At 36.5% G+C, this 15,952-nt stretch overlaps 1 protein-coding gene across 1 annotated transcript; it reads left to right on the forward strand.

Moving 5' to 3' along the window:
- Positions 1-5,285: 5,285 nt before the first annotated feature.
- On the forward strand, positions 5,286-14,249 carry LOC131037651 (vegetative cell wall protein gp1-like). The gene is made up of 2 exons (XM_057969837.2): positions 5,286-5,981; positions 14,061-14,249. The coding sequence occupies exons 1-2, from the start codon at positions 5,286-5,288 to the stop codon at positions 14,247-14,249; spliced, it is 885 nt and encodes a 294-aa protein (XP_057825820.2).
- The last annotated feature ends 1,703 nt before the right edge of the window (positions 14,250-15,952 follow it).

Consider the following 15,952-nt stretch of genomic DNA (forward strand, 5'->3'; position numbering starts at 1 on the left):
GTAAATATGATATTGTATATATCCTTGTAAGGCGACATAAGGCATAAATTTGTATAGGGTATATAGGGGAGATTGATTAGATCATTTTAGTAGAATAAGAGAATAGGGATAGACATGTGGAATGGATATATGGATGTGATGTAATGCAAAATATATCAGAGAGACTATGTATGTGAGGAATTCATTGTAAGGGTTATTCCGGTATAGAGGTTAAGGGTTTTGACCGGAATAGACAAAGCTTAAACTGAAACTGTATTCTAGCATAGGAGATGCTATACTAAGCAGTTCACACTTCTTCGGATTGTTGTCTGCATTGTTATGTAGTCAATGAGACTCCTATTGTGATGAGCAGTGTGTTCTAGGTTGTATACCTTCCTGGAAGTGCAAGCCCATCATATATTTTAATATCTCTTCATATGGCCAGTGAATTGATATCGTGGGTCACAAATCCCACCATGGTTTTTCCTCATTGAGGTTTTCCATGTATAAATCTGTGTGTTATGGTTCTCATTTATGTGTTTGGATTTTTGCTTGCATTACTTCTTTCACTTTTGTTTATACCAGTATACTGGTTGGTATATGAATGTTTTGTTAAGGCTAAAATCTTCTATTCCGGTATAACACTGATTCACCCCCTGCTTAGTGTTATTGGTTTCCAACAGATGTTTTCAATACAATTGATAAAGTTTGGTTGCCACTTCAACTTTGCACACTTCTTACCTGTATTCTAGATTTGATATTATCATAAACAAACAAGACATTTGTTGATCAAGAAAGAAAATTCACTCATGTTTCCATGGTACATCTAAGTGGATTTTCTATGCATTTTTAGGCATAATTTAAGGAAAATGATGCCCTATGGGTATGGGTATTGTTGTACTAGTTGTGCCTTGTGTATTCATTGCAGATTTGGTTTCTTCCTTTAAGGGAATTAAGGGGCTAAAAGTTCTCATTTTTTAGGATGAAATAAGAGGAGAAAATAAGGGAGCATCGTAGAGATGAAAACTTATATAATAGAACTTAGGGTTGATAGTTTTTAGATTTTGGTATTATATTTCATTTTTTATTTTGATATTAAAAGTAGAAAAAGAAGGGTAATGACCCTTTACACAAACAAGTTGTAGGTCACTGAAAATTAATCAACAAAACAAGGATGCTGCCCCAATATAAGCCTAGGTCGAACAATCCATTAACAGTAGGTTACAAGAACATTGTGCAAAACAAAGGCCAAATAGACCTTCACCAGAACACTAGTAGAATAACTAGGAACTGAACTCAAGAGTGGGAAGAAATTTCACCTACAACTCAAGGAAGAGTACGGGGGTGGAAGAATTACCTTTACACCTATGACAAACAACAATCCAAGCAATATTGCTATTAGGAACATCATTAAAAGTGGGATCAAGGGGCTAAGTTCCATGCATCAACAAAAGGTTATTGCAGAATAGGAGCAAGAACCACAGGGCCCTAGGGGTTTGAAATCCCTTTAGAGGGTTTATTAGCACCAACACAAGTCTTCTTCAGAACATGAGCAAGATGAGTAAGAACCACATGACTAGCGGATGACAAACCGGTAATAAGAGGGAGAGTAGGATCCAGAGGGACATAGGAGGTCACAACAACAATAAGAGGCATGACCTCATCTTGGGAAGAGTCGTCATCAACATTTGAAGAGTCATGAAAATCGGAAGCCTCAATATTCAAATGATCATCATTAGCATTCTTCCACCAAGTAACAATACTCATATGACACTTTTTTGTTATGATCTAGGTTAATCCTAAATTTGTAATGAAATATTGTAACCTTTTTAGATCAAATATTTAACGAGAAAATTGACATTGATTATATTTTTGAACATGTGTTGATTAATTGCCTAGTTAAATGACTTTAACATCCTCATAATAAATTTTTGATGCATCTTCTCAAAAAATTAAGGGAAATGTATGGATATTCTTATAGATTATTAAGTAGACATTGCATATTTTGTAACTATATAAGTTTTATCTAAATGTATGTGTAGAGCCTAGCTTGCTTAAATACATTTTGAAAGGTACGATCTTCTGTGATATATTCATTAAGGCATCATCTTTGGTTACATCTATTGCATGTTATGCATGAATTGAAAGCATTTACTACCCAACTAGATATAAACATTGATCTACTACTAGCTCCATCTCCTCCTCATCCTATCACACCCCCAAAAAAAACTATTTAAACACCTTTCAATTTGTGATGTAAGTTGTTTTATTCACTGCCATGTTTGAATGTATATGGATGTATACAACTACATTAGGGTATATTATCAATCACATTATAGACTACATGTATGGGATTTTTAACCTTGAATCTTGCAAACCAGTATATAGGTAGAAAGTGACAACTGAATTATTGTAGTGCAATTTACTAGTATGTTTTGATTAAAAAAGAAGCGTTAACTAGAGCACTGACCCTTTACATAGTCAAAGGCTATCAATTTTAAATAGACCAAGAAGGGGTGTAAACCCCAAAAGAACAAAGTCAGACAGGCCAAACCAACCTATCAAACTAGCAACAACCCAACCCAACTCAAGAGTGGGGAGAAAAACCCAAAACTTGACAATGGGGGGGTTGGCAAAGGGGGTTAGGTTTTCCCTTCCACCTACGACAAACAACCATCCATGCAAAACTATCATTAGGAACTTTCAAAGACGAATCAAGTGGGGAAGACCCCGCAGAGTTACTGCTAGATTACTGTTGCAGAGCAACATCAAGTTGTTGTTGTAGAACAACAACAAGAGCATAATCGCTAGGAGAAGAGCGAAGGTGTGGAGCAGGAGCAACGGATGTAGGAACAAAGGGGGTGGAAGAGTCCATGACAACAATAACATCAACAAAGGCTTCATCAACAATTTACTAGTATGTTTTGTGTTTGGGTAAGTAGTTAATTTTCATGACAATATCCATTATAGAGCTTTAGGGAAACCCCATTTGTTTTATAGAGCTAGAAGTGAAGGAGGCTCTACCCACTTCAACAATTGGTTCTCAATTCACAACTTGATAATAGGTTTTGCATTATTCTTCCCAAATTTTTAACCCTTGGCACTTGGGAGACTATCTTGCCTTAAGGATTTGGGACCTACAACTTAGTGTCCTATATTCTATCATTGAGAGGTCAACTTTCAAGTGTAGGAATTCGCTTTAAGGAAAATTTATTGGAGCTAAACTAGATATTGATGTGCTCAAAATTTGGGCTTAGTGTAAATGGAAAGCCAAGGGCCAATTTGAGATTTCAACTTTGTTAAAGGATTTTTTTATAAATTTCATGAACTATGAAGATTGTTTATGATCCCTCTTGTATATCCTATATTTTATTTCTTAATGGTTTACTCCTAAAATAATGAATGTCAAACTATGTTCCTGAAAAAATAATGTATCTATAATATTCTAATATGGGTCATGGGCTTCCTAGGTTGACATTAGTGTATTGGGAGGAGGAGGTCGGGATAGGGATTGCCAATTCTTTTGGACAACTTATTGTTGTTCATATTGGCACCAAATCTAAGAAAAAATATAGTTTGCAAGATTGTGTTCTTATGGATAAGTGGATAAGGCATTGCCTTCTATGATTATCTTATCCTCTAATCTGGACGAATATATGCAATATATAGGCTTTGAGAATCACATAATTGTTTGCCATCGTTGCCTCATAAATGGTCTTATGCCAATGAAAAACTTGAGCAATAAGAGAAATATTTTTGGAGGAAAAAGGAACATACAAGCAAGACCCTTCCCGAAGAGGTGTCAAGGGAGGGTTGTGAGGGGAAGGAAATTAAGAATAGTAAGGGTTTGGGGGATATCCAAGATATTTGTATCTTCAAACCTATGAATGAGTTGTGTATTTTTGAATCAAGGAACATAATGAAGAAGTTGTCCAATGTTCCTAGAAGCAATTTTTTTCTTTCAACTCCTTCGCTAATTATTTATTGTTTTGATACAACCTTAATACTATTTATTCCATGTTGTTCTTTAATATTTGATTGAGCTCCATCATATTAACTTTCCTACTAAATTCAGCTTGCTTTGGGTGCTTCCTTACAACTTCTATCTTCTCCTTTGGTCGTTGACAGTGTTCAACCATTCAATTTTGTTCTCCTCTTGTTTCTCATAGTAATGAGGCATTGGATTGTAGTTCATAGATGGAAAAAAGATCCTTCTCCTTCTCCCCTTACTCTTTCAAATGTTATGAAAGAGAACTCAATTGTTTAAGGTTGGGTCCCTTCTAACCCATTGATTCCTTACTATGATCAAAAGCTTTCAATCTCACTGCTTGTAAGATTTGCTCTTTTTTGCTTTGATGACTGCTTTATTATGGATTTGAGGGCTCTAAATAAAAACTAAATTAGGCTAGACCCTTCAAAAACCCTACTTTTACCCTGAGTTTTTTTTTGCATATCGATTGTTACGTTGGGCCGGCACGGCAGGGATTAATAGTACTGATTACAACGTTAAATGATACGGCATTGTCCCTATTGATTACTCCATTTTGGACTTCTCCACGTGGAAGCTTGTCATGGTCAATAAATCCACAGAGAAATCTCCGCAATCTGTAATTCCAAATGCTCATAAACCGACATGGCCAAGCGATTGCAACTAGAAAGCTTATGCAATACATACAGACAGAGCGATTAAAGCAAGAAACCCCAAAGCAGGAATATTTAATTTTTCAAACAAAATACTTCAAAGAAATTTCTGTCAATCTTAAAGAAACATACCCAGTTCAGAAACTGAAGCTCTTATAAATTCTCATTCAAATCCAAGCCTAACATCATTCTGATCTGTATTGGGCTCTGAATTCAACTTGCAATATTTAGTTGCTGCATTTGCTCAGCCTTCCAAGGAGGATTTTGGAACATTCCAAACTGCTGGTATAAGTATTGGGCTCTGAATTCAATTTGCAAACTTTAGTTGGTGCAAATACCCAGGCCTTCCAAGGAGGATTTTGGAACATTTCAAATTGTTGGTATAAATTTTCTGCAGTCCATTTTGAATAAAGATTGTTTTTAAATTTATTACATATGTTTTTCTGATCGACATTTCAGATTACACTTCAAATTGTAAGAAAAGATGCTCTAGCAAAGTGATTTAGATTATCATCTTAACCACTAGAAATGCTCAGTTCAACTCACAGTTTCTAGCAGGTGAACAGTGAATACCCACAAAGCCATCTCCTGGATTAAGAAACACTCCAAAGCATAACAAGAATCACCCCAACCTAGTGATCACCAAAAGCCCAGCTGTCTCAAAAATGGCTTCCATAGTGCAATATTTAGATTATGTTATAGTCATAACAGTTCTCCTTTTGTATGCATCCTGTGCTGAATCTGAAGTTCCTGCTCCTGCTCCTGCTCCCGCTCTTAAAGATAATTCTCCTGCTCCTGCTCTTAAAGATAATTCTCCTGCTCCTGCTCCTGGTCCAAAAGATAATTCTCCTGCTCCTGCTCCTGCTCCAACAGATAATTCTCCTGCTCCTGCCTCTTCTCCATTATCCCCTACTCCTACTCCTCCATCTACCCCTGTTTCTTTTCCATCAGGTTCAAAAGGAGGGAATCCAGAAAACATTTCCCATAAAGATAATTCTCCTGCTTCTGCTCCTGCTCCAAAAGATAATTCTCCTGCTCCTGCTCTTAAAGATAATTCTTCTCCATTATCCCCTACTCCTACTCCTCCATCTACCCCTGTTTCTTCTCCATCTGACCCTGACCCATCAGGTCCAAAAGGAGGGAATCCAGAAAACATTTCCCATTGTAAGGAGGGAATGAGTTCAGGTCAAAAGGCTGGAGTTGTTATTGGTGTTCTATTAGCAGTGGCCTTGTGTGGATTTGGGTTTGTGATTTACAGGAAGAGGAGGAGTAATATAAGAAGAGCTCGGTTTGGTTATGGAGCTCGTGATCAGTTTATGGACAAAAAAGTTTCAATGGTTAAAGAGATGGTTAAAGAGATGGTGAAGGAAGATTGTTATGATTTTATGAGAATTCAAAGTTTATTGTTCTTTATTTTGTCATGTCATATCTCTATCAAGAAAAGTTTTATAGTTCATGACCAGTTTCAATAAATTAATGGATAAAAAAGTTAGAATGGTTAAAGAGAAAGAGAATTAATTATTTAATTCAAATATATATTTGAGTTGTAATTAGGTTTAATTTATATCTGATATTAGTAAGTCCTAAGACAAGTATATATGGCTAAATAATTTTTCTAGTTATTTCATAAATTTAGTATAAAATTTTATTTAATTTAAATGTATGTTTGGGTTGTAATTAAGTTTCATTCATATTTGAGATTGGTAAGTCAATAAAACAAGCATACATGGCTAATTTTTTCTAGCCATCTCAGTGTGGAATTTTAAAGGAATAACATATTTAAAAGATAGGCATGTCAAAATAAATGATAAGAAGATAATTAATCAATAGATAATTAGATTTTAAATAGATATGATTCATTTTATCATAACTTCCATATAATTCCCATATCACAATGTGTATGATTTTTATTTTTATTTTTTTTTTGAAATCATATTTTATTATATTTTCATTAGAGTTATGAATCTTTAGGTCAATAATACATTGATAATTGCAATTTAAAATATTTGAACTTTTTCAATTAATAGATATTTATTCATTTGGATGAATAAAATTAAATATTTAGAATATTTAACAATTCAAAATTCATCCTCATTTTTATTATTAAAAGATTTAAGTTTAAAGTATTTTTAAACAACTTCAAAATTCATCCTCATTTTTATTATTAAAAGATTTAAGTTTAAAGTATTTTTAAACAAGTTTTGGTTTTCCTTTCAAAATTAACTCAATGAATCAAATTCTAATTATATATGAAGTTTGGAATATAATTCCAAACTTAGTATTATCTATAAAACAACAAACTCCTCCATTTTACCATATGGAAGACTACAATCTAAACTATGGTTTTGAGTTAATAGATACTCACTGAGCAGTTACATTTGCAAATTTCATCTTTAAAAATTTAAGATTAACGTACTGTTGTATAAGTTTTGTTTTTTCCTCAAAATTAATCTAAGGATTTGACTTTTCACAATATATGAAGTTGAAGAAATAAAAAAATATAATTCTAAACTTGATATTATTTTTCAAACAACAAACTCCATCTCACCCAATACAAGATTACAATTTAAACTTTTCTTTTGAATTAGAAATGTTGAGACAATTGCTCTTGCTTTTTAACATCATATTTGTAATCCTTTTTAATATTATCCAACTTTATACCTCAACCATCAATGAGGAGCTTACATTATTACATATGCTTTTTATATCTATATGTGCTTCCCAACAACTTTTATTCCTAACATCATCCATAATATCTACTTATAAACCTTAACCATGAGTAAATTTTACAAATCTCACACAACTCACCACCTTTAACATATGCTACTACAATGATGTAATGCCTGCTAGGACAACCCTGAAGGAATAAAACTAAAACACTAGATAAGAGTGTAAACAATTTTTTTTTTTAAACTTTAATTAGTTTAATGATAAATTGAGTTAACATTAAGTTTAGATTACACAACGGGAGACTTAACTAACACCTAAGGGGTTTCCCAACGTGGTTACTTGGTTCACCACTAACTCAACTCACGCTAATTTATACAATTAAGTTGATTAACTTAATAACATAATTATACTTAATCAATAGTTAAATTTATTTGATAGGTTAAAATATAGATAACATAATCAAGTTCATTCATTGCAATTTAACCATACATTACATCCAACCTTAAATTAAAACATATGCCATACATTTAATTTCCATACATACTTTGTTTGCATTATAAGATAATAAATACTTTGCATTTCACTAAACCTACATTCTTCATGATCCATATTACTGCATCTAATTAGATAACTTCATACATGCATTTAACATTAATATCATCTAATCTACATTATACATTTTAACCATAATATCATTAATACATCCAAAATAAAAAGAAACCAGATGAACACATGCACCACACAACACCAAATTGATATCAGAGTTCACCTCTAATGGGCTACATCTCTGGGTCTACTTCAATTGCACGACCCCTCTAAAAAACAATAGGGTGAAGAATACATAAGGTTCACATCAATTACATCCTGCCATAAAGGTGTACAAAAACAAATAATACATATGACCTCATCATTACATCCTTCCATCAGGGCGTACAGAAACAAATATTACTTATGACCACATCAGTCCAAGAGATACAAGAATGATCCAAGAAGAAGAAAGAGGATCCATCAGAAACATGAAATGGAGCAAATACAAAAGAATAACTGGAGCACCAACGGAACTAAATCCTCGCAACCCATCATAAGCATCCCATGGTCTAACATGAATATCAGGTACTCTCAAAGGCATAAGCAATCAGATATGACTCCACAATAGTGCTCCTAGCGAAAACAACACAAACTGCACACTAGTGAACATAAGGGACGAGTGTCATCACATAGCTTGGTATGGTTACCCCGGTAGGCCTCCATAGGTCCCAACCCCTATCTACTCGGTTACCTTGACAACCTCTCCTGAACCTCCGGCCCCATCCAAGTCTCATATGGATCCCCACATCCTTTCATGAAGACAAGGTTGTTGGTTTGCCATTCTAGGCCTTCTCACTGCATCCTGAGTCTATACTAGCACTCATCCCATGTGTGAGGCACAATTATCTTACTTAGTGTTTTCATCTACCAATTCCCCTAATATACTATTAAGTTATCACTTATTTAGACAAACTTTCGATGGGTTACCCTGCTACCACTTTGAACGCGACCCCCACTCGAAAGCCACTCTCCCATATGACACTTAACCATAACTCAAACGGACTCCCAAAACCAAAGTATACACAAGAAATAGTACACGAATTTCAATACGGTAGGAAAACCCACTTGGCCAAACAAGTCCTCACACGAGGTGTACTAATTGACGATTCTCTGACTAGAGACATGACCAGTTACAAATCAATCAGATGAAAACAACCATTGCTCACAATTAAGGACTTTCCATCTTTTGAAATCAAAGGCGAATATAGTAATTAAACACACATTTTTATTAATCTATAATGATCATCATTTTTCCATTTCTTTAAGATACTAATCGATCAAAGTTTCCTAATTCAACTATAATTCAAATTACATCGTAAAATAAATATCAATACTTCACAATAAATTTCAACCCAAAATCTCATTTGTACAATTATATTTATATGTTATACATATAAAAATATAATTTAATTTATATATTACTTAACTAAAATTGATATTTATTTTTCAAAATAAAATAATCAATTTCCATTTCTTTTTCAACACAACTTATCTATTCTAATTTATCCAAATCACATATATCTTCAAATATATGAAAATATAATTTAAAAACTAATATTAATAATTAATTTAATATTATTAATAATTAATTTAATATTATTAATAACTAATTTAATATTATTAATAATTAATTTTATATTATTAATAATTAATTTAATATTATTAATAACTAATTTAATATTATTAATAATTAATTTTATATTATTGATAATTAATTTAATATTATTAATAATTAATACCTCCTCCTTAATTGCAACTATGCAAACATGTTGGGTGTGGTTTACCCAGAAACTAGGCTGGTCCTCTACCTTTCCTCAAACTATTTTAGGAATGCTCAAAGTCTGGCCCATCCTAAGAAGAGGTTGTCTATTTGAAGGCTTGTGGATATCTCTTCCATCTACCATAATTTGGGTATTGTGGAAGGAAAGGAATAGGCGTCTTTTCAAAAATGAAAAATTAGAGGTGAATTGGGTAATCAAGAACATTGAGGCTGCTATGATCGAAAAAACCAATAGTATGATCAACTTCGGTCTGAAGAAGAATGCTACGGTAACTTATTGGGATGAGAAGATGAAGGGGATAGGGGTGGGACTATCTATCCCACCCTCTATTGGGGATGGCCCTGAAGTAAATCTAAGGAAAAGAGCTGAATGTAAGTGGCAACCTCTAGGTGAGGGATGACTGAAGCTAAATTTTGATGGGGCCTCCCGAGGCAACCCAGGGGTAGCAGGGATAGGATGCTCTATCCATAACTGGGAAGGAAAGGAAATTGCCCTTAGGGCTTACCCAATAGGTAATAAGACTAATAATTGGGTTGAACTGGTTGCCCTGCTGGAAGACCTTAATATTTGCAGAAAGTTGGGAGTGAAGAATTTGGAAATTGAAGGGGACTCAGCAATTATTATCAATGCTCTAGGAAAAGGTATTATGCCCAATTGGAGACTCAACTCTCTATTGACATGGGCCATTGAATTATGCAAGGGTTTCAAGAGATTTACTATCAATCACATCTATAGGGAAGGCAACAAAAGGGCTGATGAGTTAGCTAGCTTGGGAGCTGATGGCATTCATCTTCCTTGATGCTCTATCTTAGGTGATCTCATTAAAAGGAAACAACAGAGAAGATGAGCTTGCTTACTTAGGAGCTGAAGGCATGGAGTTCAAAATCCTAGGCGAAACTAATGTTATGCCTAATAAGGCAATGCCTTCATCAGTCTAGCGAAATCCATATGTCATCCCCAATAGGAATATAATCATCCCTCTTTCTCTCTTAGATGCTAGCAATAGCTTATCCTTATCCCTTTTAGGCACTTTAACCACTCTAGGTTCATTCTATTACTCCTTCTACTTCCTTGGCCTCCCGTTAGCAAGCCCATCTTAAGAATCACCTGTTACGGAGCTCAGAGTAGAAGATGTGAAGTCATCCTGATGACCCGATGAAGTCGCCTTCAGTCATCGGGGTAGCATCGGCTATCGGGTGGACTTGTTCGGCATTACACCGATACCCGATGGTTTCACCTTAGGCGATCGAGGCTGTCATCGGCTATCGAAGGTTCAGGATTGGGGTTACGCCGATACCCGATGAAGTCGCCTTAGGTGATCGGGTTGTCATCGGCTATCGGGAGGACTGCAAGGAAGCTACGTTGAAGTCTGATGGATCCTCCTTGGGTCATTGTAGTGTTATCGGCTATCAAAGGAGTCTGTGAGAAGCTACGCTGATATCCGATGGATCTGTCTTCGGTGATCGGGTCTGCCATCGACTATCAGAGAGGCAATTTTGGAGTTATGCGGACACCCGATGGAGGCGAATTGTCTGGAGCCACGTGTTTAGGAACCACATACTTATTCGTCGAGGATAGGGGTAACCTTGTTGAGGGTCTTCCGATGACCAATAAGGTGCGATCGACCACGGGTGCTCACTTCAAGCCGAAGTTCAAAAGATGAGCTTGTGGTCACATTAGAAGTTCCTATCGGTATATTTGAATATGAACCGATGCGATTCCTGGGTGCATGTGGGATAATTGTTAAATGTCTAACCGATTGGTCCAAACTAACAGTTGAGCTTGGCCTCCCTTTAGCAATCCCATCTTAAGGAATCGCACCAATATATATATTCATATATATATACACTTTTATATATATATATATATATATATATATATACTCACACACACACACACACACACACACACACACACATATACCTGCAACAAAATCTTCCTCAAAAGGCAAGCCCTTTCCCTCAAGCCCCTGCCTGGTCTAATGGAGAGCCCTTTGGCGAATCAAAGGATTTTAGATTCTCCATCTCGGCTATCATGTCCATGTTGAGACATGTGTGTGTGTGAGTATATATACTCACACACACACACACACACACACACACAAAAGTATACTTTACTGTGTTTAGATAACAGCTGACTTGCTTTTTTGAAGCTATGTGTATATAGTAATCAGACGCTCAAGATAACTACTATCATATGCAGACGCTTAAGATGACCCCTATGATATGCAATACCTTTTTTAGTGGCTTTCACATATTTATATCAACGGTTTTAGGATGTAGAAAGGATGCAATTTTTTGCTATAGGTTTTATTAATGAAGTATCTATCTTAGCATAAGTATACACACATAGATGCAGGTGTGCTCATATAATGCAAGCCAAACATATTAATACATTTGCATTTCATGTGGCTATAGGTATGGTATTGTAGATACTTCTGTTAATATTTCACCTTCATGCATCTATGATCATGTGGATGGGGTACATTGGGTACCTTTAACTCCTCTGACTGTTTGACCATAACTATAATGGCCCTTGTTAGTTTTATATTTTTTTATTTTTTTGTAGAATGCAATTCTGCAGGACAACCTTATTCTAGGAATTCTCTCTTTGGTGTTTTAACTAGTAGAATGTTGGGAAGAATTGGCCTTATTATGTCTTCGAAGAGGTTCTGGTTGTGTTTTATCTTTGGTTTCTCTGTAAGGAGTTGTGGTGTCTTATTGATCCTTTTTTCGAATGGCTCCCCATCTCCCAGTATAATGCTATGATATCTCTATACTTTGATATAGGTAGGGTTTTGGATTTGAAGTTCTTTTCATTTCTGATAGCTCTATGGTTGTTGCTGCTTTACTGGTAAAGGCTTGGCATCATAGATAGAGTATATTTGTGGGCTAACATCTCTTGAAGTGATTTAATGTAGAACAGGTCCAAAGGTTTTGGTAGGTATGGTCACGCTTAGCTTAAAGGGGCTTAACCCTTTGAGGGAAGCGGGGCATTATTAATCAAACATGGACTTTCTTGATGTTGTTTATTTCATTCATACTTCATATTGTTTCTCCTGACATCGATCTTAGTCATAAGGTGTGTTAAGATCCTTTGCAGATCAGTGGAATAGTTTGTACCTATTTTTTCGCGAGACAAGAACAAAGGAATAAAGGTTAGAGTTGTCTTTGGGGCATCATATTCGAAGACATCATTCTCAAGAAAGGGTCGAATTTCAATGCATCAAAAATCTTGGTTGAAATTTTTTTTCAAGCAGTTTTAGCCTAGATGTAATTCACCCAAGGACTCATGTATCTTCTACTAAATTATTAGCTAACTGTAACATTAGATTCTGATCCTCCAATGGATCTGGGTGAGACCGGAGGTTTTCTTCCCTCCATTCTTTCCTACCGGTGCCCACACTGAATGGAGTTGTAATTACTTTTTTAATTAATAAAATTTCTTTGGCTTCGGCCTTTTACCAATAAAAATAAATAAATAAAAAAATTTCCAACATAAAATAATCATTTCTATTTTCCTCAAAATGAAATATCTAATTTATCTTTTTCCCAAATTAGGTATCTTTTTTTCTTTTGTTTTAGAATAGAGAGCCAGCCACGTGGATCTACCACGTGGGCCTCTCTTCCCAAAGGAGGGCTGGCCAGTGGAGACCATGTGGTGGTCTCCACACAACCTTGGTTGTGTGGAGGCCATGACATGGGCTCTCAGCCATGGCCTCTCCCCATGGTTTGGGGAAGCCACGACTCTCCCCAACCATGGGTCAAGGGCCATGGTCCCTACAAAAGGCCCCCCCCAATATAAGTTTTTAATATATATATTTTTTGTTTATTTATTTAAAACAAACAAATTCCCCTCCAAAATACACAGAATCAGAATTTTCTGAGAACATGTATTATCGAATATTGTAAACAGAGAAACATTAGAATGCATGCTATTTCTGTTACTCAATTATTTTGTATATATTAAATGAATTCTTTGGAGTACTTTGAATTCTTTCATTGTGGATATTTTATCTTAAACATTTAGTTTTCCTATTAAGTTGCACAGTGGTTTTTTTTCCATGGTGTTAATATCATTATGAAGTAATCTTCGTTGGTAACTCTTAGGAAATTCAGGAGTTAGACTTCTGTTGTGTTATTAGATGTGCAATGGTTTAATACAAGCACTTGTTCTTTAAAAAAAAAAAAAAAAAGGTTTTGCCCTTAGTTGCATAGATTGTGATGTTTTTCCTTTAGGGTTTTTGGCGGGGCATTACATTTGGTATCAGAGCCAAGTTTCAACACTGGGTACTCTGGGTTTGAAGTGTGCCTATTTAACTTGACCTTGTATTTAGGTTTTAACATTTGTGTTTCCCTTGTTTATCGTTGTCATAGATATGAATCTTTTTCTCTTTTGTAGTGTTCGGTCATGGCTACAAGAGCTAGGGGAGGTGGTCATACGGGTGGTCGCAATAGAGGCAAAGGTGGAGGTAGGGGTGGAGGTCGGGGTCGTGGTTCTAATCATCACAGTCCTTCACCACCACCTACTCATGTGAGTGTTGAGCCAGAACAGTCTGTTCACCAGGATTCTCAGCATGCAGAAGAATAGGTTCCCGAAAGGGATGAGCTGAGACAAATGTTTCAGGAGGTTCTTGCTAGGTTAGGCCCCAGGCCTGAGGTTATTCAGCCAGTTCTAGAGGAGAGAAAGAGGGAAAGATCACCCAGAAGGAGAGTGATAGCAGTTAATGAAGATCCAGCTTCTTTGGGTCATATAAAGGACTTGATGAGGTCTAACCCTCCTTTCTTTAATGGTATGGGTACAGGTCTCGAGGTAGAGACTTGGCTTATCGGTCTGGATCGGTGTTTTGCTATGTACCCTTATAGTAGCAACACCAAGGTGAGATGTGCTATTATGCATCTCGAGAACTTTGCCTCAATCTGGTGGAGACTAGAGGAGGAAATGATCGGCGCATGCATAAACACCATGACATGGGAGCTATTTCTGGAGAGATTCAGGGCACGGTTTCTCTCACCATAGTGGAGACAGACTTGGGTAGATGAGTTCCATGCACTACGGTAGTATGGTATGACGGTAGACCAGTATGAGCACTGATTTTATGAGCTCAACCAATATGCTAGGATTGGTAATGATGAGGCTATGCTTGTACAACACTTCCTGAGGAGCTTGAATGACTGCATAAGTGGAGGTGTTAGGGTGTTTGAGCCAACTTCGGTGGAGGCAATCATGGCAAAGGCTAGATTGGTAGAGTTGAACCTTAGTCGTGCACTTGGTGGTCAAACGGGTGTGCAGATAGGGAGTGCACCTTCTAGTGGGAATAGAGCTTGTGGAAATCAGTTCTGGTCAGCTGCACCATTTAGGTCTCCTCAAGTAACCACTAAGGGAGAATAGCAGAGCAACTGTCAAAACCAAAATAGTTCCAGGGCCAGAAGGGTGGCAATGCTCAGTTTAAGAAAAACAAGAATTGGCAAAGGGGCAGACAGGGCCCTACAGGGCAATCCTCGCAAAGTGCATCACACACCCCTAGCCAGAGGAGTTTTCAGCAATCCAATGGTTCGACAGGTAATAGAGGAGCTTGCTTCACTTGTGGGCAGTATGGTCACAGAGCCGCGCAGTGTCCTCAGCATTTCCACAACATAGGTAGTCAGAGGCTGGCACCGTCAGAGCCTACAGTGGGAGATGCAGGGGGATCTCACAGAGTGTTCGCAGCAGTGGATTATCGCCAAGCTAATCATCAGGGTACAGTTATGGAGGCAGCAGGTATGTTGCGTGGAATCCCTATCTCTGTACTTTTTTATTTCGGTGCTTCGGATTCCTTCATTTCTTCATCTATTGTGGAGCAATGCAGACTCGCGTCTACTAAGAAGGCGGATAGCTAGCAAGTAGAGTTGGCTACAGGAGTTCGTGTTTCTGTAGATGCCTTTGTTCCCAATTGTGAGTTGAAACTAGGAACCATAGTGACTTCAGTTGACCTTCGAGTCATTCCTTTGGGTTCTTATGGAGTTGTGTTGGGGATGGATTGGCTATCTTCTCATAATGCTCGCATAGATTGTCGCAAGAAGACTGTGGAGTTTTTAGATGACCTTGGTAAGGAAGTGAAAATTGTTGGAGTTCAGAGACCAATATCTTTACGTATGATCTCCGCTATGCAACTTAAGTGGTGCATGTGTAGAGGGTGTCATCTTTTTGCAGGTACACTTGAGGACATGGATGAGTCAAAGAGTCAAAAAATCACTCTTGATAGTCATCCTATTCTTCGAGAATATGCTGATGTATTTCCGTTGGATATTCTT

This window comes from Cryptomeria japonica, chromosome 11 (assembly GCF_030272615.1).
Source record: "Cryptomeria japonica chromosome 11, Sugi_1.0, whole genome shotgun sequence".
NCBI lineage: Eukaryota > Viridiplantae > Streptophyta > Pinopsida > Cupressales > Cupressaceae > Cryptomeria > Cryptomeria japonica.

Bases quoted from the DNA above. Each gene is read 5' to 3' on its own strand.
- LOC131037651 (XM_057969837.2), top strand. From the start codon at position 5,286: ATGGCTTCCATAGTGCAATATTTAGATTATGTTATAGTCATAACAGTT. The intron at 5,982-14,060 runs GTGAAGGAAGAT...TCTCTTTTGTAG, and splicing joins AAGAGATGGTTAAAGAGATG to TGTTCGGTCATGGCTACAAG.